This window comes from Glandiceps talaboti, chromosome 10, assembly GCF_964340395.1.
Source record: "Glandiceps talaboti chromosome 10, keGlaTala1.1, whole genome shotgun sequence".
Lineage (NCBI taxonomy): Eukaryota > Metazoa > Hemichordata > Enteropneusta > Spengelidae > Glandiceps > Glandiceps talaboti.
This window is the reverse complement of record NC_135558.1, coordinates 11,100,135-11,125,647: the sequence shown is the minus strand read 5'-3', so window position 1 is coordinate 11,125,647 and position 25,513 is coordinate 11,100,135. Positions and strand designations below refer to the sequence as shown.

Genomic DNA, 25,513 nt, shown 5'->3' with positions numbered 1-25,513 from the left:
GGGATTCTGTTGTGTGTGTGTGTGTGTGTGTGTGTGTGTGTGTGTGTGTGTGTGTGTGTGTGTGTGTGTGTGTGTGTGTTTTGTATGGTTGCAAAGTTTCTTGGATGTTATAGTGACTAGTATCTGTGTTTGTCTATAATTCTGGTCTAGAATTTCCGTTCCTGACATTATTTTCAAACTGACACCCTTCCATCCTCGTTGCTGTGTAGTTTAACCCCTCTGGGTTTAACCCCATGTCCAGTGCCACTTGCAGTAGTCTCTCCGTCACTTCCGGGTCTTGAGTAGGAGTACGTGACAGGATGTGAATACAGTAGCCAATGCCACCCCATCCAAACCATTTCGTCATGCAATCGTACGTGACAGCATAGTCGTCACCCAGGGCAAGGACGGTAAATCCACTCTGATTGTGAAAAAAAGATGAATCAGTATTGACAGTATATCACTCTGAAGGTTTATGTGGGGTCGCAAATATGACAGTTTAACATGTTTGAAATAATTATAACATACTTACTGAAGGAACAAACCAGAAATACTTGATTCTCCAATGACCCGCTGGTCCAGAGTCGTACAGTGATCCTGAAATAAAGTAATCAAGTAGATTCACATACAGTACACTAGGTAAACTTGAATGTGTATTTCGAACTCAACTTGTGCATGTAACTATAGGACAACATGGGCGTTGACAACATACATTTTGTGAAGTTACTATTAATGCGATTAATGTGTATACCTGTAGCCAGTCGAGGTTCCCCCGTTGGCGATTCCCACATACATTTGTTAACGGCCGTGGCATCCGTGGGAGGGCGTCCTTCTTCTGGTTGCTCTACTGACAGACTTGTACAATAGCATCCTTCCTGATATTTTGCACCCCCTGCAGTTTGTATCTTTCAAAACAAAGCATTATGTAAATCAAAATGATAGTTCCTTTAATAAGTTAATTTTAATCAAATAAGTTGAACCATATTATCTGTGGAAGGAATCTGTTCTTTTTTCACTTAAATTTGAGATTATGTTTCTGGAGTCCAAAAATGCAAACACGTACACTGCCTTGCTTTAGAATGTTTTTTTTTTTCAACACAGAGATCTTGAAATGTGTGGCTTAACACTCGAAAATTTGGCACTAAACCATTTCAAATGGAAAAAAAATTAGGAAAAATACTGTACAATTCGAGACGTTTCTATACAAATAACATAACTGTCTTAATAGTAATAGCTCAAATTGAACTCAGCGAAAAGAAAAAGCAAAGGAAAGTGCACTAATAAAGGAATGTTTGTGGCGATTAGATGTATCGTTTTTGGATCAGGTACAAACTACATTGTGTGGAATGTGGAAACTATAAAGAAAACTTAAAAAATAATGTGTATACGTTTCTTACTTTTCCAATTTCATACCAGGTTCCCATGAACTTCTCAATGCTGAAGTTTTCGGCTGGTTTTGGTAATTTGCATTCTTCAGCAATGGCCGTACTGATCAGAACTGAGATGAATAATGCTAGCTGAGAAGTGAAAAGTGTGGTTGAAGATGAATACCCCAAAACTGGTAATTTCAATTCCCTTGGTCAAGTCCGGATTAGGATTCATATTACGGTGTGAAAAATAATTATCTGTCAGAGGTATCGAACAAATGTTCCTATGTTATCCGTACAGTTCCTCTGATAAGATGTAAGGTGAGTTAAACAATAGGTAAATGAGTAAACAAGTAAATAAAACATTAATCCGAGAACCTGGGACTGAAACCTTGGCCTTTAATACTAAAAAAAGACTATGTTATCCACGCACGGAAGTTCTTATAGTGCTCCTCGTGTCGAAATATTGAACAGTACTTGTTCCATATTTTCAGTGTTTGACATAGTAGACTCAGTCTGAAAGATTGGCCGTTGTTGGCGCTAAACACGGGTGGATTAAAGGCAGCGACGGATCCGTCGATTGACACTGAAGGTCACTCGAAATGAAGCGTTTTCTCATTTCAGTCGGAAGGCCTTAGAATTTCAAAGTAAAGAGGTGAATAAGCTTATTACCAATTTATTTTACGAATGCCTCTGATCTTTTAGAATGTATATGTAAACAGGTACATTATCAAAATTTCGTATTGGTGTTACGTAATCGGTTGAAATATGTCACGCAGACCTGTCTGTTGACATTGTAGAATACATCGCATGGACTCGTTCATGATAGACTGTATTACATGTAATCCATCTATGGCCGAAATTCGGTGAAACATTGCCCCTCAGTGCATTGTACGAACTTGACTATGTTACAACAACTACTACTAATAGTTGGTCAGTGGTTGCATACACTAAATGGCAGGAGAATGGTAAACTTGCATCGTATGTCTTGGGTCAAATGGTAGATTACATTATCTCGATGACAATGTTGGTTCTCAAATACGTTGTGCCTTTAGATTACCCCACATGTGGTCTGCCGTATACCGGGGACGGGGATCAAATACTGGGGTGGAATATTTATCCCATTAACTAATAACCAATAAAAGTGTAATTATAAAGTAATGCCATTACCTTTATGAACACATCCATGGTAACTTGAACGGTGTGTATTAAGCAAACCAAATGATGTAACCATCATCCGGGGTTGGCAGTGATCGTGGTATGATTGCCTATCTTTAGTATAGGGGCGGTCACATATTTTCCTATGATTCTAATGAACAGATCCCAGTAACTAAACGTTGGAATGTACATAGTTTTTGAGTTTCCACCTGTTGATAAGAGATGCACGCTAAATGTCAATGATTCATACAAATTGCTTTGACTGTGTTATTGAGTATCAATGGAAGGGTTCCACTTTGAGTTTCAGTATGTACGGATTTAGAGAAACGGACTGGAGCTACAACCAGCAACTGCTAATTTTCGATTATGCCATTGTAAGTCTAAAGCTCTTAAGATCTCTTCACCCCTTGAGAAGAGCCTCGAAGCCACGGATAGTCGCTAGACTATTGTAACATCCGGGTTATTTGAACGATAACTGTAGAGTTGTCAGTCTTGTCCGTATAGACTGGGTTAAAACTTGGATATTGAGATAAAAACATGAATGAAATTTGGATAAACTGAAAAAAATTCAATATTGAGATTACATGCTCATAGCTGATATCTCAAGTTTGACATTAGAAGTTATAATAACGTAGCACTTTTTTATTGATAAATCAAGTCCTTCCACCACATTGAGCTGGACAGCATGAGTTCCAGACAACACAGCCTTCGTATTTAAGTCTTAGTCTCGATGCGAAACTAAACAACGATTATCAATGGCTTCAAATTTGTAAGGGGTCGAAGGTCATTGAACGCACGTTAAGGTGTTACAAATTATATATGACTGTTATCATCATAATCACAGAGATGACTGATGTCAAAACTGATTACGTCACAGCAGTGCTCTTACCGTGGCGCACAAGACGTAAATATAATGTAAAAAATTTTAAAACTCAGATACCAGACGATTAGTAGGAAAGCTATCCTCCACAGGTGCGTGTGGGCTATGATTATAAAATGAACAGTAAATTGGAGTAATCGTCATCCAATTATTTTGGTGCACGTGGTCATGATTAATATGTATTTCTGTAGAGTAGTCATAACACAGGTACTGATTTCCTGGGATGTGTTTCAGAATACAATGAAATATCGATAATATTGAGACCGATAATATATATTAAGGGGTAAAATAGTCACGGGTTTCTACGATCACGTTAGTCCACACACACATTAGCGGTGTGTAGACTTACGCGATCCTAGAAACTGGTGCTATTTTACCCCTTTCACATATCATCGACCAAACTGAAATATCAATTTTTAATTATCGAAAATGTGAAATACATTGATTTGGTCAACTACGCTTGTTTTCCTTGAGTTTGCATTCAAGTTGTAAATAACTTCTGTGATAGAATTACAGTCTGGTATCATGTACATTATATATTTATGTAAGCTTATAACAAAGTGGCAAACAAAAGCGCCATCACCGTCAATAATTTATGATGAAAACAGGCTTAAACTGAAACACACGTGTAGACACACAAACACATACACCAAGCACATCGAGACACACACACACACACACACACACACACACACACATACATACATACATACATACATACATACACACATGTGCAATAACAAAACACAGACTTTACATATCAAAAACACTTTTCACTATTCAGTGAAATTAAAAATAATAAAAAAAAACACACTAAAAGATCCATATAAAATACTTTATTAATTTAATTTTATATTAACTATAGTCTAATAAATTAAAATGCCGATTTATGTGGTTTTACAACGCTCTGGGAGATCGCTCAATAGCCGCCTTAGCATAAAATGTATAGTCATTGGTGATAAACCATAATATGTGAGAAAAGACTTCGTCAAATTACAAAAATCTCGATCATCGTAATATTCCTCGTCCAGTTCTTCAATACTAAAATCATTAGAATGTTGTATAGTCACATTTGAATCTCGCAGTAACATGCCAACGTAAACGTCGTAAAACTTGAAAACTGGCCTCTGTGACGACAGGTCAACGATCTTTTTAGCAACGTCAAACGACATAATATTAGCGGCTCTGTTATGACAGTGGGGTGGATAGTTTTCCTCTTTCCACTCCTCCGTCGACACGTACCATTTACTTTTAGGTGAACGCACAACCTTAGAAGAGGGTTTCTGACGACAAAGAACAAAATTCGTTTGTGGCGCCGAAATCAAATGACGCATTATATTTTCAATATTAACGTGCATATGTGTTCCCATGAACATGACGAATTTAGCTGACTGGCCGGAGGTAGTAGCCCAGTGAAGAGCCGATGTAAATTTACGACTGTTATTATCTTGAATGTCAATAAATTTTTGGTGCAAAATATCTCCGTGGAGTTCATTTTCATGTTCGATAAACTCATGCATGCCAGCTTCCCTAGACGTACCTGTGACAAAGCGAATCATTATAAGGTTACTTAGGGTGCCCAATCTCCCGAAGACCAATCGGAAATATTTACGATGATAATATTGTTCTGGTGACGTCATGATAAAAACTAGAAGAAACGGTGGGTTAGGTGGGCTTTCAAAATTTGAATAATATTGAAAAGGTGGATATTGAGTTATTCTAGTATCACTTGAAGACTGGATGGAGGAATTCTTTCCTAAAGAATGTTGAGCAAATGCTGGTTTTAGAGCCCCAATTGTAAGTGTATGGCATTTGTCTTTACTGGGAGGTTCCTGTAATACCTTCCAGAAGTGTCGAGTAGTTGTCTCAGTAAGTCCGTGTGATGCAAGAGCTGTTGGAAACACACAAGGGTGTCGGTACATTCCTTCCAAATCAAAATGTATGTGGGGATAAGGTATAATACCAAGTTGTTGTAAAACTACACCAATATAAACATCTTCCCACATAAAAATGGGAGTTTGTCGAACCTTTTGGAGAATTTTGGGAAGAATATCAACGGACAAGATATAAGTCGGACCATTAGCGTAAGGTGGATAGGTATTTCTCGGCCAAACATCCACGGGTGTGTACCATTTACTGTGTATGTCCTTTATAGCCTGTGTGCCCGACCTGATTTCCCCCATGTAGAAATCTGTCCTCGGAGAAAATCTTAGGAAGTCAACTAAATTATGATGATTTAGAAAAACATCATCATCAACTTTGATTAAATATTTGGCATTTTTACAAAAGTCTGATGCCCACTGTATTATAGAAAGTGTTTTTAAAATCAGATGTTGATATGATTCAATGAAATTACTCTGAATAATGTCACCATATTTGAGATTTTCTTCTTCGACTGACTTCTGGTCTTGTTTGTTGAGATTTACACCGATAAAAAACAATGTTTCTATTCTGAGGCCTGATACGGTTTTATGCATTCCCCAAGTCTCTCTTATGGCATTGCGCATGTCCTTGTTTCGGGGATGTGTTAGAACTCCTACGAGTATGAAAACGTCATTAGATATTCCGACACTTTTACATTTGTCTGGGTGGTTCATAAGAAACGGGCTATTTGTTTGTTTGTCAGTTGTCGACTCCAGTCCGAACACGAGTCCTTCATCTACAACGATTCCTTCTGACTTTTTATAATTTGGCTCAACGCGGTGCGTTTTGTTGCAGCGGTTGAACTCACTCCACTCCTCGAGTACTCGCCATTTCGCATACATCTGGCCGCTGGTCATATGATTCGACGTTATAATTTCCTTCAAATCACACACACTTTGTTTCGTTCCAAATCGGTCGAATCCGTCGTGATGTACAGGTGAAATTCCAAGATGATTTAGCTGCTTACCAAGATGAACATCCTCGACAGTGAATAGATTTTCAGGTCGTGCGGAGAGTAAGAGTTCATGAGCTACATCTGCTGCAGACATGACGTAAGCATGTCCACTTGGGGTAGGAGGGTATCCGTCTGCTTCGTTCCGGGAGATGTTTACAGTGGAGTTTGTTTTGTCACGAATCAGTGCATATGTATCATTGTGATTCAGCATTGAACCAGAGAAGAAACAAGTTTTTGGTGAGTCCAACAATGTCTTTACAAGATAACGAAGATTCACGAAGACATCATTTTCCACTTTCATGATATATCTAACATGATTCTGACAATGCGAAGACATCCATGTTTGAACCTTTAAATATGTTGGCATGACTACAGCTGAATTATTACCGTGTTGAACTTCTGTTAAGATGGTGTCGTTATAGTAAGAGTTCTCTTTTAAAATACGATCGTTCACTTTTCCATTATGTGATTTTTCGACGAGAAATAATTGAACAATTTTTCGTCCCATGATTTCTGTCAGTGTTCCACGGGTATGTCGGATTGCTCTCCTCGCTCCTGGATTGGTTGGGGATGATATTGTTATTATTAAGAGAAAAATGTCTTCATTTTTCGGGTGAGAACATTTCTCACTCGCATTAGTCAGGAATCTGACCGGAAAACGGCCCACTTTCCCCATTTCTGCTGGCTGATGTTCTGAATTGTTTGAAGGTCCCGATGCTTGTGTAAATGATTGCGCAACGACTGAATGTCCCAAACGTTGCCAAAGCATGTACATACGATCGGGTTGCACTTGGCAGGATAGCAGAACACTCTGGAGACCACAGCGTGTTCTTCTCGTTCCATCAACATCGAAACTACTGATGTCCACCGTGGAGATGTGTAAGGTATCTTTTAGCATATGGTGGTAGGAGTTGACACTTGTGATACTGGAGGAACCATCCCTACGTAGCACAGCAGACGTTCGTAAAAGTACGTCGATAGACTGCAGGTACGGCTCACCTTCCAGAGACAGCTTTGAAGTATTTGACGGTAGTGTGTCGTTCCGTTGATGTATTCGCGACAAATGGGACTTTGTGTCTAGATTAAGACCTGAAAAATCTGTTTTCGGAATAGTATCGAGATAATGCATCATATTTTCCGTTTGAACCAGAGTCGTGTCGTCAACTTTCAATATGTACCGAGTATTAACACAAAAAGTTCTCACCCAATGAAGTATCGTCGAGAAATCACGTAACGGTGACGATGTCAGCATAAAAGTACTTTGAATGATATCATGGTGCTGTGAGTCTTCCAATTTTAACGACTTTTGTAGGGATTCGTCTTCAGTAGGCCTGACGAGAAACAGACGAACCACACGACTTTCACGAGTAGTGACAGTAAGATCTCTACCCCAAGTTTGCCGTATTGCAGTTCTCCTGGAAACGTCGTCTGCGTTAGATGTAACGATGATCAACAAAGTTAACATCCGGGAATCTGCACACCTGTTTTCATTATTTATCTGGTATGAAATTCCTTCCTTAATCAACGGATTTACAACTTTCAATGGCGCTGCCTTTGCATCAGTTTCGTTTATAAATAATTCACCACGTGCAGAGTTCTCTGTTTGAACCAGTTCTTGTGTGAAAAAAGTTTGATTACCAAGGGATAAATAGTCTGGTAATCGTGTAATGTTTATATAGTATGTTGACTGTGGCCATCCCATAGAAAAACGACTTCTTGTCGGTACCTGATTCACTTGAATATACAACAATAGGAGACAGTTGAGAAAAACTAATGCCAGTCCATAAAGAAAACACGATTTCTGTATCCGCTTCATTTCGACCTCTCACAGATAGTTCACAATCTGCCGATTAACTTTCCTTATTGATATGTTTTGAATATAGATTCAAATTCTTTGGGGCCTGTTCGATTAATTCCTGTAAAGAAATGGAATGATAGTGGTTACCAAATTGTGTATAGTAAAGAACCCATGATAGTGTTGACATACAATATGCTTAGATAGAAAATTATTTGAAGTATACGCAGTGATACAGGTTTATATCATACCTGGTCAGTGTGGGTTTCTACCTATAGCACATTAATGAGATATCATAGAATGGATGGTCCAAAGATTTAAAATAAATATGAGCGAAAGTAAAAAAAAACCGAAATGCATAGATTTTCTTAGTTGAATAGGTTTTTGTGTAAAATTTTGTTTTTGGAGCCAAATATCTTGTTTCATTCCATGCTCCGAAAGTGTCATGTATTGAAAAGAATCATTATGCTATAATGTTTAAAGATTGTTAAAAAAGAAGGTAATTTAAAAACTTTGGAAAAAGAAAGTCGCATGGTATGAACCACTTGACAGCTTATGTCGTGTGGATGCACCCCGGATATAACAGGTTGTGATTGTCAGTCACAAGACTTGGTTGTCATGCATTTGTAAGAGTTGTATGAGGGCGCTAGTTCATGGCAAAATTTCGACCAACATGTGTTTTTTATCGGCAATGATTCCCAGATGTTTTGTTTTTCTTAAACTCATGCACATTTTACCTGAATAAAACCATTTTTTCGATCAATTTGTTCAGAAGATACAACTCTTATGATCCTCTGACATGATACATTTTATTCAATACACGTTGTATTCTGTTGCAATTCGCCTGATTTACGGTGATAAATTCGAAATCGCCAAGTTATAATTGCATGGTACGACTCGGAACAACTCAAAGTTTGATATGGCGGTGAACTTCAAAGGTTGACAGTAGCGTATCAAAGTGTGACACTGGAGACAGAATGAACACACCAGTTACTTTGGTCTGTCACATACACTCGTTGTATGAATTAGATTAGAAGCATTTGAAAGTATGAGCACACAAATATCTGATATTTTTGTGGACGGTGACTACGGTCAACACATCGTTTAGTTTACAGTTAAACAGTGAAGTGCAGAGCAAATATAGACTAAGCCATAAAAACTGAGTAATATAAATGACAAGATGTCCAAGACCCATGACGTAGCCTTAAATTTACGTCACGGTGATCTTGATAGACTGAACTATTTTTCAATACTAAGTTGATGTCATTGTTCGTCTGGAATATTTGAGGAAAATTGAACTTTCTGTATAGTATGCACAACAAGTACTTGGTGACACCAGTTCTTTCCGCAGGTATCGACGTAGATTAGATAAATGTCTACGTGTTTTATAGTAGAATTATATAGTTGTAAGCGAGATCTATTCTAGGCAATTAGTCCTGAAGAGAGTCTGGATGCTAAGTCTAGTTCCCATACGGTATCGTTACGATTTATACCTTCACTCACGTGGTTAGAAACCACAGTTGACATCCAGACTATCTGGATGCCAACGTGGTCTCTAACTAGACTGTGAGTGGAGATGTAAATCACAACGATACCGTATGGGAACTAGACTATTCTGAAGAGGGAGTAAGTTTGGACTCCATTCTGACATTGTCCCTTTCCTTCTCCTCCTCCCACCCGCACCCCTAAATGTCAGAATCGAGTCCCCACCGATTTAAGGGGAGAACCATTTGATTTCGGAGGAAGTGGGTATGGCAACAAATGTTTTCCCATCACTGTTTTTTTTCTATTGTCAGTCCTGCATCAAATTATTTTTTTCCATATGCAGAAGCAATGCAATTTCTTTTCTCGGTTACCAATTTTGTAGCACATCGCAACAATGTTTGTTTACTTCTGTCTGTTGGAACAATTTTTTTCTCAAGCCATTATGGGATCATTTTTTTTCCTCCTTAACCTGCCGACATATCCCCCCCCCCCCGAAATCAAGTGGTTCTCCTCTAATCTGCAAGCAAGACTATTGGGCAATATGATATATATTCTTAAAGGTCGGAAATAAATAGTGAGGGAATTTTATAGATTTGAATTTCTAGTTCCTATCTGCATTAGGTTAAAATTATACCTTCGAATCATGGAATTGTTATTTCCTTCCATATTGTAGAATGCTACATGTTCGGCCATAGTAACTTTAAAGGTACACGACGTCGACATAGATAGTCTTAGTTATTTGTCGTCGGGATCTTCAAAAGACAGTTATCTCTTATTTGATAAGACCCTTAGAATATATTAACATTTAATGATTATTAATTACATCTTATCATCTCAGATTTTTACTTGTCACATTATGTAACGATTTTCTATCTTTCCACATTAACGTAAGATGGACAAGCATGGGGCAAAGCCTTTCCAAATACCATGTAATGTAATAGTTCTAATTGAAATTCGGTGACTTTGTTAGCTTTAAATGGCACATACCATAAACGTTGTTTGTTTTGCGACATGTAGCAATGACGTTGTTGGTTTTACGACAGATGTTTGAAACCAGGATCCATTGGCGGATAAACATGGTTGAACAAGCCAGGTAGTTAAGTGTGTAATTCATGGTCAAATTGCCCACTGAGATATTCTGTAACCCATGTCTTTTCATGTAAGGCAGGGTAACAAGGACTGCAATGCTTAGTTTGGTGTTCATAAACTACTATTTAAAGAGATAGTAGAAAAAGGAAACTATATACAATGCATACATGGCTTTTATTGTCTTTGGCGACGAAAATGTTTTAAAGATTTTTGTATATTCTGTTTCTGGCTTCTGTTGTAGTATTCACCGTAAGTGAAGAGTTGGCTATCCTGCTAGTACTACACATTGTTTTTGCCTTGATCGAAACCCATGACATTTCGTACTGTACTCATTACATATTGGGTGTGGATGTTGTGGCATAGATTCCCAGCTCTGGTATTTCGTAATAGATAAACGTTTTTCCACGCATTCTAAAGGTGTGGTAGTCGAGATACGTGATTACCACTACGACCTTTATCGTTGTGTAATATTATTTACGTAGGACATGTTGGCCGATGTGTGAGGGCGCCCTGTCACGGCGTACCTAGCAAACTATATATTTACTTGAACTGTCAGCCTGCCTCGAACTTGTCCTGTCCTTCAGTGACTATACGTGTATATCGAATGGAAAATATTAGTCTAACAGAATTAAGCTAATTAACTACAATGACTTTGATTGATAGGAAGTCATTTCTAGATATGCTCCCTTCTTATTTAGGCCAATCTGTGAAGGTTTAGACCTTCTAGTACATTCGCCCAAACGCCCTGTTTCAAGTTGTAAGATCTCAGACCGTAGTGTGGTCTGAGGTAAGATGTAATGTTTTGAATTCAAAATGGAAATGGAGATGTCAATCCGTTTTTTTTCAGAATTTTGTGACGACCAAGTCAAAACTCGTGAGCTCGGAAAAGTTGTCAGCACGAGTCATATATCGAAGTTGTAACTTGGACAAGTGGGTTCAACTGCTATAAGGCACTGTTACCCATATGATATACTGTATATAATCATAGACACTATTGTCTATGATAGAATCTAGACTACATTGTTAAGATTTACACCTCCACTCACGTCTGGTTTAGTTAGAAACCACGTTGGCATCCAGAGTAAGCACAAGGTTGCCATGGAGAATGACGTAGCGTTTACATATCCACTTGCCATGGTATTGATCGCAGACATGATAACTAAAAATTCTCCGCAATCTGTTACTTTAGAAACTTATTACAAATAAATGCTCAAGTACTACTGAATGTGTTGGTACTTTAACATCTTATCAGAAGTTGAGATCAACATTACATAATACACGCAATTGTATTAATACCGCCAAAAATTCGTTTGAGCAGAAATTGCCGTGTTTGTCTTCTATAGCCTGTGAAAAGGTGACTTGGAGACACAATGCCATATACAAATGAAGCCGCACACGTGACCTAAGCTTAGTAGATAAGGAAATGCACCATGAAAATTATCTAGGTTTTTGTCAAAACTTGCGATTCAAAAGGATTGATTTCTATTCTGAAAAATGCACAATTACCGTCGTTACATTCACTCAATGTATCATTAAAGTGAGTTACCTTTGTCAAGAAACTTGTAAAGTCTTGAAATACTGTCTTCTTAACACACACACTGTAGCATGGGTTCATTACCATCCGAGGGCCGACCAGATATCACGAGCAGTACTAGTGGCGATATAGAGACAGTCTTACTTTTTCCTCTGTTTCGCATACGCCGAGCGTTTTGACTTTTGAACTATTTTAAAGTTAATTTTTAATTTTAGACTCCTCCACTATTGTTAGGGGACGTCACAAACATATGGAAGAGCAATCATATCAAAACCTCCGCCTTCCGAGGATTTAAACAAGAAAAACACGACAATTTATAAAACAAGACAACACACAGACGTCTCGTAAGGATGCGTTAGGATGTAAAATGTTTTCGTATGTCTGTTTTTAAAATAAAACAAAACAAAACAAAACAAAACACTTCCATGGTGGGCAAGAGTTTTAACTTCACCGTGATATGAAGACAACCAGGATTGTATTAAGGTCAAAGGTCATGCTGGTGCCCTACCCTGTTGACATACCCAGGAAAACAAGCTCATATTTCTGAGAAAACTTATGTTTAAAACTAATAGTGTGAAGGATCTATTGCGGAACTTGTAGTTGACGATAGACTAACAGAATAAACTCCTATGACGTAGATGAAGGTTGTAGAATTATGAAATAACAAAGGTCTCTTTTTTTTGCAGTACTTCAAAATAAATTCATTTTTAATCTGTTGGTTAATTCGAATACGTATCCAAACTATTGCTGAACTATGTATGAATAATGAAATGGTATTCCTGATTTTTTAGAGTAATTTCTGACAAATCAGTCGTTCCAGGATTTCAGTGATCAACATTGAGTATCAATGTGCAAGGCACAGATAAAGGAATGTCCTTGTCTGTGTGCAAGGTGAACTAAAAGAAAGTGAAACCAACGGAATACACTCATGTCGTGCCATGTCATGTACTCCCCCCATTGGTTTAATAGAGCTAGAATGAGACGCACCGGTGTTAAATCTAAAGACCAACCTTTGAGTAAAAATAAAATAAAACAACTATTGCAGACGAAGTTGTTCAGTAGTTTTGTAATTGAAGGGTTGATGTCATTTAGATCAAGGCTTGCACAGCGACTTGTCTTGGTGTTATTGTCTCAAGAAGCTCTCTACAACACGATGTGGAATGTAGATATTTTCTAGATATATTGGCATATAGAAAAGTCTGTGGACTAGACCAAAGTTCGATGACTCCATTTCAGACCCAAACCCACGCCCCTATGATCTTAGATCAACGCTCACCAATGCATGCATTACCACAGACAATTAAGCTTATATGTACAATGTACTTGTCTGTGGTATTTTTCAAAAGGGCGGCACGACACGTCCATATATCATTTTCATTGAGTACCAGCCACACACACACACACACACACACACACACACGGACGTTTCAATTCTTCTATGTTCCCTTTCATATGCAATATTTCATTTCGAGACACGTTAGGTCTTTAATTTGCTAATGCAACAGCTACCAGGCCAAAAAAAAACGTTTGCGTCGATCTCATTGTCAGTCTCTGGGTAGTCTAAGGGTGCTACCGTTGTATAAACTCGTCTCATCTCTGACGTTAACACACACACACACACACACACACACACACACACACACACACACATACACACGCACACACATCATATATGTGGTGAATTACATCGCACAGATCAGGTCCTAATCTCCACAGGTAGAAACCCGTGACACTTGAAAAGAATACAGTATATTACTATTTTATGAAACAGCGCCATCTATCGTGCGAACAAGACTGACTGTACTGTTATCTCATATCCTGAATTGATATCTAGGAGATACAAGGTCGGCGTACGGCGCATTGTGCTATTTCTAAGTAATCCAACGTAACTTTTAGTTGACACATAGTTATGTGGCAAGATTACGGAAAATTTGTAATTCGTAGAAAGTGCTGGTAGCAAAGGAGATCGCAGAAACCTTCAACGTCAACCTGCTGGTGATTAGGACCAAGGTTGTTATGATTCAGACTCGGAGTGATGTATTTGTTGAAACATTTTGAATGTGTATTACTGTTCCCTATAACAGATTGGTGAAGTTTCACGTTCTATGCCCATATATAGTGGTCTGAAATCATGTAATTAACATATTACAGCTTATCATATCTTCTATGTTATTTCACGTCAAACTAAGGAAGACATTTGAATTCAAAAATGGCTTCACTTATATCATTGAAACAAGAAAACAAACAAACAAACAAACAAACAACTAAATAAATAAATAAATAGATAAATAACAACATAGACGCGTAAACAATGATTCGACAAATCCGTGTACCCTATAACACGGTGGCTATATGCCAAACTTAATATAGTGTAAACTTGTAAAGGAAACGGTATACGTTTTGAATTTATATTTCGTACAGTACGCCAACACGTGTCAGAGTGCCGCAAAAATGCACGTTTACCCCAGGTAATCAATGCAAGGTTGTCTGGGTAATCAAAGACAGCATTAGTCAATCGATCGATATTATAATTTCAAATATACAAATACGATTTTGCTTATGTTTATTTATTGTAATTGAAAGTATTGTTATTGATATTACATCGGTTTTTTAAACGATATATTACCTATACCGAGAGACATTTCAAAGAATTTTGATAAATTGTATTTCACATAAGTTGTAATTTTAGAGAAGATTTAGCTGTTTTAAAGGAATGATTCATAAATTTGCCCTCTTTCATAATCCGTGTGGCAACGAAATATGCTGGTGACCACCACAAGAAAGGCTCAGACGTTTGGTGGTCTGAGGTAATAAGGGTAATCGTACATGACGGGAAATTACTACTACTAGTACTAGTAGTTTATCAACAGCGCCACCAACGTCGAAGAACAACACAAGAATGACCTACAGGGTCAAATACATCTCTGCTGCAATCCGGGCATGCAGCAGTATTTAAGTGCTGCGTTATATTTCGTTTTTGACCCGGGCGTTTGACGAATAAGTTGTGATATCAAGTATGACCAATCATCCACAAATCAGCAGGTCAAGGCGTGGAATTAGAAGTGTCCGCTGTACAACGCGTTTGCAACAAACCAACACAGTTTCTGTCCATCGCCTCGCTCGCCGTGCAGGATTAGTTCGTATCCGTGGACTGCTGTACAACTACGAAGTATGGACTCCACGAAGTCTCCTAAAAGTAAGTCGACATGCATCGTGTGTATACCCGCCATGCAAAGCCGATTGTCGACCAGGAGTCACCACGAAAGCGGATGATGTTGACTCCATTGAAGTAGAGAGGAAATTGTTCTGTGATGACACTGGGGTCAACAAATTCAAAAATCTGGAATGCCCCATGCAAAATGATGCTTTGGAAAAAGATGTTCCTCCACTAATCAGAGACAAGAAAACTGCGACAAAGACAATACAAGCTCGACGAACAACACGGAAAAGTAAAAGTGTAACATCACTTGGAAAGCTGGGAGATGAAAACCTGTCAACAAAAACGTATGGTACTTTTGACAAAGACACACATGCCAAACAGTTGATGAGGAGTCTCTCTGAGCAACAACAATCTAAATCAAACACTAATGTTGTGTTAAAATACCATGGTAAAACTATTCACTGTCATTCAGTTATTCTAGCAGCACATAGCAAATACTTCAGAGAGAAAATTCTCAGCCAGCAAACAGATAACAGAAATGCTATTATTAATTTTTGCATGGATTCTTACAACATTACAGCCTTGTCTGTTGTTATCGATTATCTCTATGGTAGAGAAGTGAACATTGACAGGCGCAATCTGGGGAGTGTGCTTGATGTAGCACAAAAGCTTGAAATTTGTTCTCTTGTTGCAAAAATGTCACAATATTTGGATACCAAAAAAAGTGATATGAAAGCCAAAGATAACTTTGCTACAGCTACAGTTCACATTTCTATGGGTTGTCAGGAATTTCTGTCCAAATTGTCAGACTTTGGCAAAACTAAGGAATTAACAGATTATGTTGTGAAGTATAAGGAAGAAGAGCTTCACGGCTACATATGTGTTTTAGTTGCCTGTAGTGATTTCTTCAAAGAGGAATTCAGCAATTCTGACATGCTAATCAACACCTTTTCAACTGATATGCAAATTGACAAAGTTTCAACTGATATGCAAATTGGCAAAGTTTCAACTGATATGCAAATAGGTGCAGTGGCAGCTGATATGCAAATTGACAAAGTTTCAACTGATATGCAAATTGGCACTGTTACTTCAAAAGTCTACATTACAGATGAGTCTGGTCTGCAAGAGCTTGTGAACTTTTCATACTCAGGGAAATTGTCTCTTGATGACAATAACATACAAAACATTCTGACAGCAGCTGTAAGATACAAGTTTGTATCTGTTCAAGAATTTTGTCAAGTGTATGTCAAAGAAAATTTGAAGTCCTCAAATTGTCTGAGTGTCCTCAAGTTATCTCAACTGTTATCACTGAATGAGTTGGCGGAAAAGATCATGTCTTACATCAAGAGACATTTAAAAGATATCCTTGCAGAGAAGGAATTCTTGAATCTTGGCAAAGAGGAAGTCATTGCTCTCCTTTTTGGGAATGATGAGTTGCATATTGATAGTGAGGTGAGCATCTTTCTTGCAGTTACTTCATGGTATAAACATGATAAAGCATGCCGGAAAGGTTTGTTTCGTGAACTTTTGTCTTATGTGAAGTACTCCCATCTACCTCAGGGTTTTCTCAGGAATATTGGATGCAGAGATAGACTGGTAGCCAAATTTGTCAATTCTGGTTTGACGGAGGAGCCAGTTTCATCACCGGAGAGAAAATATGATGACTTGGTACTGCTTTTCAGGAAATGTGAAATGGTTGACTATTACGATATGCAAGATGAAAAGTGGTCTTCAGTGTCTCTGCTACCATGGCAGTCTCATACTGGGTTCCTTGCAGTTCAGTGGGTTGGTGAAAGTCTATGGTTTTGCACAATGAGTGCAGAAACTTGGATGTACACACCAGGTTTGCCAAAATCTGGACGGAAAGTTCCATCGCCGCCATTTGGGAAGCGTGTACTAGCATTAGGAACGACTGTTTTGGATGGTCAAATTTACATGGTATGTGGTTTGCGTACTGGCTCATTACAACCCATTGTTACCATCACATTTGCATGCTTTGATCCTGTCAACAAAGTATGGGAAACAAACCTGCCAGAACTCCCTGATATTGTTGGTGGGAGTGCAGTTGTTTCATGTAATGGCCAAATTTATGTAATTGGAGGGTTTGATGGTCATGAATTTGTCCAAAGTATGCAGAAATATGATCCAAACTCAAAAACATGGTCACTTGTTGCCCCACTGCCCTACGAACCTAAAGGGTTTGGAACAATGAGTACTGTCAGTTACCATGGCAACATATATTTAACTGACCACCATAAAGTTCTATGCTATGACACGAGTTCAAATGAATGGAAATATGTTGAAATTGTTGCTTCCATGTTAAGGGACACCTTTTCATGCATCACCGTGTGCAATGATAAACTTCTCATCTTCCAAGAAGATACCTCATATGTGATTGTGTATGAGCCATTATCACGGAGTGTTAGCAAGAGACTAGCAAAACTCAAGACTGCTTTTCACACATCTTCAAGAGTTCCAAACAAAGTGCCAATTATGATTACAGTACCAAAATGGAAACTGTATGATGAAATACACAAAGTCTACTGATTTATCAGTATTTCACTTGAAAATTTAGTGACAATAATATTTTTAAGAAAATATTTTTCATGTGCAATGGACTGGTTTTCTTGACAATTAAAATATCTCAAATCCAATAAACACTAGTTCAATGTCATTATCTAATTGACTATGAGGTAGGGTATTCAACCCCTCACTCGGTCAAACTGATTGGCAGCTCTTTTAAATTGAAGTGGTCATATGGACGAGGATTTGGTATTCGTTTAGGATTTTTAATTTATAAAACAACTTTATCATGGCTTCCGACTTGAAAAGTGAATGTGAAACAACATTGGCCAAGTCCTTGTTTGTAAACTCAATAAACTGCAAAAGATTAATAACTGTGTAAAATGTTTGTTATTGTATAATGTACAATAACAAACATGTTAACCATTTTATTAATAGCTTTTTGCAATGTATTGAGTTTCAAAACAAGACTTTGTCAATGTTGTTCCACATTGATTTTTCAAGTATGAAGCCATGATAAAGTTGTTTTATAAATTAAAAACCCAAAGTTACCTAATCCTCATCCATATGACCACTTTAAATTGCAAATGATATATTTTACCCACCAGATTTTATGTCCAGCGTTTGTTCTTTGGGTGATGGATGACTGCAGTACACACAAACTGCTTACATCAGATATCTGGGTGATGACTACAGTACACACAAACTGCTTACATCAGATATCTGGGTGATGACTGTAGTACACCCAAACTGCTTACATCAGATATCTGGGTGATGACTGTAGTACACACAAACTGCTTACATCAGATATCTGGGTGATGGATGACTGCAGTACACACAAACTGCTTACATCAGATATCTGGGTGATGACTGTAGTACACACAAACTGCTTACATCAGATATCTGGGTGATGGATGACTGCAGTACACACAAACTGCTTACATCAGATATCTGGGTGATGACTACAGTACACACAAACTGCTTACATCAGATATCTGGGTGATGACTGTAGTACACCCAAACTGCTTACATCAGATATCTGGGTGATGGATGACTGCAGTACACACAAACTGCTTACATCAGATATCTGGGTGATGACTGCAGTACACACAAACTACTTACCTCAAATGTCTGGGTGATGTCTGCAGTACACACAAACTGCTTACATCAGGGGTGCATTCGATTTGCCCAAACATTATTGTGATTAATCTGACGTCATTTCTCGAAACGAGGTTGTAAACAAAACGCTCAATCCGGAACATGATTACTTACATGTAAACATTTTTTTAAAGTTTCACATATTTCCAATAAATTAAATGATTTTACATCGTCAAAATGATAAAAATGATAACAAATTATCAATCAGACCGAACACAATTTAAATGTTTTCCGTCATTTCTAACTTGCCGTCAGCCACGCGTGCAATCCCCCTGTGATTACGTTGTCCGCCATCTTGTAATCACGACAATCATGGTTCGGGGCATGATTACTATGATTACCAATCATGATTGTGATTGGTATTTATCAAACGCAAAATCATGATTGTGATTGATAAATCATGATCATGATTGTGCAAAATCGAACGCGCCCCAGATATCTGGGTGATAACCTCAGTACACACAAACTGCTTACATCAGATGTCTGGGTGATGACTGCAGTACACACAGACTGCTTACATCAGACCTTTGGTTTATGGCAGTAGTACATACAAACTGCTTACATCAGACCTCTGGTTGATGACTGTAGTACACATAAACTGCTTACATCAGACATCTTTGTGGCACTTTTCAAATGCTGACATACAATTTCTGACTACAAATGTTCATGAACTAATGGGCATTTCAGTAGGGTGTATTATTTAAGGGCAGCCTTACTTAACACTATATTTCTCATGACCTTATTGACCCTATATTTGTTCATTCTGGTGAAAATCTTTCATTGATGCCCTCTATGACAGGATTGTCATTCAGTCTGTTAAAGTACAGTTATGAATTGAAAGTGTCACCAATATGTAGTCATACACTTACTTTTTTGAAAACTTTTTTTTTACCCGACTGACCAACTCATCATTTTCAAGGTTTTACAATGGGAAACATAGAATTAAGTAAGATTGCTCTAAATTAAATCATCAAGCTTCTGTAAACACAACAAAATAAAACATGAGCTATGTTTCAAAGTCATTTGCAGTTTCTTTACGTCATAATTAAATCGTAATGATCCCTGATTAGATGTACATTTGTAATTTACCATTATGAAATGAACATGGCTAATTCTACCACTAGTTATGATTTAAAACTAAATTGTGAATATCATTAGTGATTTTGTATTTGTACATAATAACCAAGTCCTCTTGAAAATAATACATGTCGATGCAATTATGATTTGCAATGAAAATAAATTCCGAATACGAAATGCCATTATTGTGAGTATATTGATGTGTTTAAAATTCGGCAAAGTTTTTGAAATTTGAAAATCATTGATAGATTTTACATCATAGAAAAAGGATGGATTTAGATTATTGATATCAATAACTAAATTGATAACTTTTTGCAGCAAAGCGTAATAAAGGTTAGATACCAATGTAGCATAGATACAATTATTTGTCGTACAAATGGTCAATATTTTTGAATATATGAGGGCTAAAGTGTGTTGCTCATATTTCAGAAGGGTTATGGTACCAAAATATCTCCCAGCAAAATATATAAAAGGTATTCCCATCTTTCCTTATTGAAAATTGCTGAGGTTAAGGTGAACATGATTTGCATGATAGTCGGATTTCCGGTTCCAAGATGCATTGCATGAGAGCACATAGTTTATGTTATAGTTGGTCTTGTTTTGTCTTTATTACGTTTGAAGTAACATTTCCACTAGGATTAATGGAAAGACCTCTTTGATTAAGAGGGATTTTATTGAACAAAGACTAAACGCCATCAATGACAGAGAGGGATTTTATGGGTGAACACAGGATACAGTCAGGTGACAACCATCCCCATGAGTAGAGCATGCAAACCCCTCAGCGCGTACACAATACACGGTATTGTATGGAGAGACGCACAGTGCATCTTGGAACTGGCGACAGGTCTATTTAGATGAATTACCAATTAATATCATGATTGACACTCACAGTAAATTATACCTCAAAACAACTACACTTATTCAGATTTGGTGAATGGCTTTATATCATGATTAGAGTTTAGGGGTGATGGGGCTGGGCTGTTTATTGTCAAAGATCCATGAGGCATGTGCAACATCAGTAGTACACAATTATTCTGACTTAGATTATTGAGATGATGTATACATTATGGAATGATATGAATTAGATATGAATTATCAAATTGATTATTTGATTAGTCATTTTCAGTAATAAATTGTATTTCAGAAATTTTCAAAATTTGTAGACAAGAAAAATTTAAACCACTGTGATACAATTAATCATATTGTTTACATCCTTGCTTTTAACAATAACATATTAAATGAAGACCATGATCTTGCTATTCAAATGTATTCAAAATATTTCAGCAATATGATATAAAACTCTCTAATTAATTACCAGCTTTATAGGTAGCCTGTAAAGTAACATTGCACTCTTACCACGAACAAAGCTAGAATAATTTTGTAACTTGAAAGGATGCATACACAGACACTGACATTTGCTGTGTAGTTTGGCATTTGCTGTGTTGATAAGCAAAAGCTACAAAAAAACAAGAACAAAAAAGCAGTTTTTCAAGTCATTGATTGTAGCCAGTTCTTGGTCTGCAAAGACAGATTGATAGCCACCATCCAATGCCATAACTCTAGGCTCTAATTGCTGGGGAACACAACAGAAATAACTCAAAATGAAATATTGAGTGGTATGGGGAGGGGGGGGGGAGGGGGCTGGAGCGGGAGTAAGGGAGGGTATTACTGAAATGGCTTGTCGAAATAGTCATATCCTGGGTATTTTGTATCTTTGTGAATTTGACATTAATTCATCGCTAAATGTGCTTCTAGGCTTTCCTTTGCTTCTGTATACCTGTTTGCTTCCAAAACTTCTATCAATTTCTGAGTAGTTGCTTTCTTGCCTTCTCTCTGTTTCCATTTCAACAACATCTGATACTTTTGTTCTTCTGCATTCATGATGTTATTCTGTTGAATTGTATCAATATCGACATCAGTCACATCAAGATCTCTAGCAACCATCTTCACCTGAGGAAGGGTTGTCTTCTTGGGTAAAAATCTGATTGCTTTCATGACATTATCTGTAAAGTGAAAAAATATGGTACATTCAAAATTCCTTCCCTTGTGACGATTCAAATCCGGAGTGGTCATCATTGTCTTAGCACATTGATAAAGAGTTCAATACATCAAGGATAAAATCATACTTTTGTTGATGCAAAATAGCTTTGATATTCATACTACAAAGCTACATGAAAGTCTTCATTGACGAGAAATTTTGGTCATGTTATCAATACTGCAGAACCAATCCTCAGTGTGCAGGTTACTTTATGGGGAGGTGGTAGGGCATGCATGCATATTCCGGTTTTGGATTTCAACGTTGATTTGTAGATGGCAAATCTAGTGTAGAGTCACTACTAAGGTATCGATACATGTGAAAGCACTTATACCCCATTGTTGGGTAATGTAATCAATGCTGAAGTATAACTTTAGGTAGATGAGGTGGATTGGAGCATTGGTATTATAGCTCTAATTCAGGAAGTGGGGGGGGGGGGATTTACATTTGGAAAGGGGGTGGGGGGTGTATTTTAGTTAATGCATACAAGAATGAATGCATAGCTTTATGAAAGAATATAACATTTCCTGCACTAGTATGTTGGAGGTATACTTAATATGTCACCAGAATGTATACCTTAATGCACATGTACAGACCTATACTGGCAACTCAGCCAAGGTTCATAGTAGAGTTTATACAGAACATGGCAAAATGATGGTTGATAGAATGTTGAAAACTTACCATTGTTGGCTGCCATCTTGTTGAATATGTTTTTGTATATCTAATGTTTAGACTAGTTCTTAAATGTTGACTCAGTGTGCTCCTGTTCAGGCTGTATTTCAAATGTTATACAAACTGTAAGGAATTGAAATAAATGAATTATGCTAACGATTTGAACCAATTCATCAACTACAATATAATTGAGAAATAAAGGATAAATCCACCAACAATCATTTTAGAATGAAAAACATATGAATTATGTTATGAAACTGATAAAGTAATCTTTCACACAGTTTTTGCTTGTATACAAGTTTAATTTATTGGAGCCTTCACCATGGGACCAATTATGAAATAGGAAAGTGGGCATGTTGTGGATCCCTGTCCATGGAATAAGATGCTATGTCCTGCAATGCCAATGTGTAATAGTGTTGTACCATAGCTTGCTATTCACTTGGCAAACATATCTGGTATGTTGGGGATGGAGGAGGTGAAGGGGTATATATACCCCAATGTTTCAGATGAAGTTATGTAGCTTCAAAATGACCTACCTGTTTTTAACGATTCATATTTTTTGTGGGGGATGGGAGTGGGGGGGGGGGACAAACTGTGATGATGAAGGATTTTAGCTCGTTGGTTGCACAATTCAGGAACATTGCTAAATTTCTGAGGTATGATCATCACCTACCTTACAAAAATATTTTGCTCGATGCATCGGGGTGCAATATGGGATTACTTTAAAGATTTTTTGTTTGACTATTCTCCTTCACTTTCTTTATTTGGAGATATCTCTACATCATGAAAAGGATAACCATCTCTGATAACCCATAAATTTAGGGAAATGTCAGCATGGGGTGTGGATCCATGGTGTGGGCAATTAAGTGACTAATGTATGTGGTGTTATATTATCCTTACCCACTTTCACCTTCCAATTGGGTTACCCCAAGCTCCCCTTTCTTTACAAGAACAAAATCAAATTATACTAAGGAAAATGGCAGACACTTTATTATCTATTCAAAGAATCATTAATACACATAAACAATGTTGGAAATGGGGCTTTGTTGTTGAAAAAAAGACCATTTGCTATTTACTCTGATAGCCAGCAGACAGTCTATTCCAAGTGTATAACTTGTAGTGGTTTGGCACTGTGACCTTTGCACTGAGTCAAAAAGTTTGTCTTTCTCAGGGCAAGTGTTCTGAATAATGTCAGCTTTTTAAAATGTAAAACGTATAACTCACTCAGTGTTTTGGAATATAACTTCAAGCTCAAGTGCGATGATTGTAATACGAGGGCGAAGTGTCAAATTTCAAGTTTTAACAAGTTATATTAATTGTTGTACTTCTAAAAGTGTCATCCACCATAATAACATTATGCGCATACAATACATAGAGTACTCCTATAGTGACAACCCATGATTCATATCCGATACAAACTCACTTTTGCACGTTTCAAATCTATGTAAAGTTACAGTAAAACACTGATATTTACGCAGTGACTGAAAACAATCTTATTAGCTAGGATATTAAATGAGGTAATGACTTACATGGTTCCACTTGTACATATATACACTTCCTGGGCCGTTTCTGAGAATTGTAGTGCTTCATATAATCCGCTAGAGGGCGATATATGCATGACCTCAACTTAAGGTCATTAGCTGTGTGCATATTTCATGCGCTACACAATGGCTGCATGTAAGGGGGGGGGGGGGGGGGGTTATACCCCTCGTAGATCACCATTCACGAGGATGTAAAGATGGTATTCACTATTTACTAGTATCTCCAGCAGTTATCAAGTTACGTTCACCAAATATTAATGTCACCAATATCAAACATACAATTTTGTCATAGTTTGACTTGCCTTAAATTAGAATGTTAACATTATGTACAACGTATAGTTTGGAATGTAAACCAGAGACGTGCACACATGAGTTAGGTCGGTGGATTTTTCCATAGGGCCGACGAAAAGTCACTGATCCCCCTGTAAAACTGAAAACAGGCTGATCCCTATCTCTTATTTCTAAAACATGATGACACCCCCCTCTCAATATCCCGACTCAGAGTGGTGGACTGTTAATAAGCCAGCACCATCATGTAGTTAATGACTACACAGGGTTGAAATATTCCAAAAAAAGTTTAATAGCATCCTGACAGTAAAGGTGGGGGAAAGCTTGAGATGGGAATATGTACACATCTCATATGAGGTCCTAGGTGTCTTCCCCTAGAAACTGTTGAGATTTTCAGCACGGTCAACACATACTTAGCCAGGTTGAACTTTTAAAAAAAAGTGTTTAATATAGCGACTTGACAGTAGGAGGTAGGGGGAGAGCTTGAGACGGGAATTATGTCTACATCTCATGGGGATGGGGATCCTGAGGGATAAGGTCTCCCCCTATAAGCTCTGTCCAATAGTATGGTGCATGTACAGCGTGTGACCTTCACAGTATACCCCAGTGGCCAGCAAACAAGTTTCTTGGGTTTAAAAAAATGAATACATTAACGTACGTATAATGGAAAAATAATAGCGACCCACAACCCGCACAATAGTTACACTCCCAGGCCCGCAGCGCAGCGGCACACAACCCGCACAATAGTTACACTCCCTGGCCCGCAGCGCAGCGGCACACAACCCGCACAATAGTTACACTCCCAGGCCCGCAACGCAGCGGCACACAACCCGCACAATAGTTACACTCCCAGGCCCGCAGCGGCGCGCAACTCGCACAATATTACATTCACTG

At 37.8% G+C, this 25,513-nt stretch overlaps 1 protein-coding gene and 1 long non-coding RNA gene across 2 annotated transcripts; both read right to left on the bottom strand.

Annotated features, from left to right (window-relative positions):
- Positions 1-133: 133 nt before the first annotated feature.
- LOC144440578 (apolipoprotein D-like) lies at positions 134-18,674 on the bottom strand. Its single transcript, XM_078129965.1, has 6 exons — positions 18,454-18,674; positions 2,517-2,713; positions 1,377-1,496; positions 731-884; positions 512-576; positions 134-400 (listed from the first exon to the last, which is right to left on the bottom strand). Exons 2-6 carry the CDS (start codon positions 2,532-2,534, stop codon positions 134-136), a joined length of 624 nt encoding a protein of 207 aa, XP_077986091.1. The 5' UTR covers positions 2,535-2,713; positions 18,454-18,674.
- A 2,806-nt stretch (positions 18,675-21,480) lies between these two features.
- Positions 21,481-24,355, bottom strand: LOC144441495 (uncharacterized). The gene is made up of 3 exons (XR_013481245.1): positions 24,320-24,355; positions 22,800-22,913; positions 21,481-22,086 (listed from the first exon to the last, which is right to left on the bottom strand). It is a non-coding gene; the product is annotated as an uncharacterized LOC144441495 (long non-coding RNA).
- Between the last annotated feature and the right edge of the window lie 1,158 nt (positions 24,356-25,513).

Coding starts and splice junctions, on each gene's coding strand:
- LOC144440578 (XM_078129965.1), bottom strand. Junction 885..1,376: donor CCTGGTATGAAATTGGAAAA/GTAAGAAACGTA, acceptor TTGTTTTGAAAG/ATACAAACTGCAGGGGGTGC. Junction 577..730: donor GGAACCTCGACTGGCTACAG/GTATACACATTA, acceptor ACTTTATTTCAG/GATCACTGTACGACTCTGGA.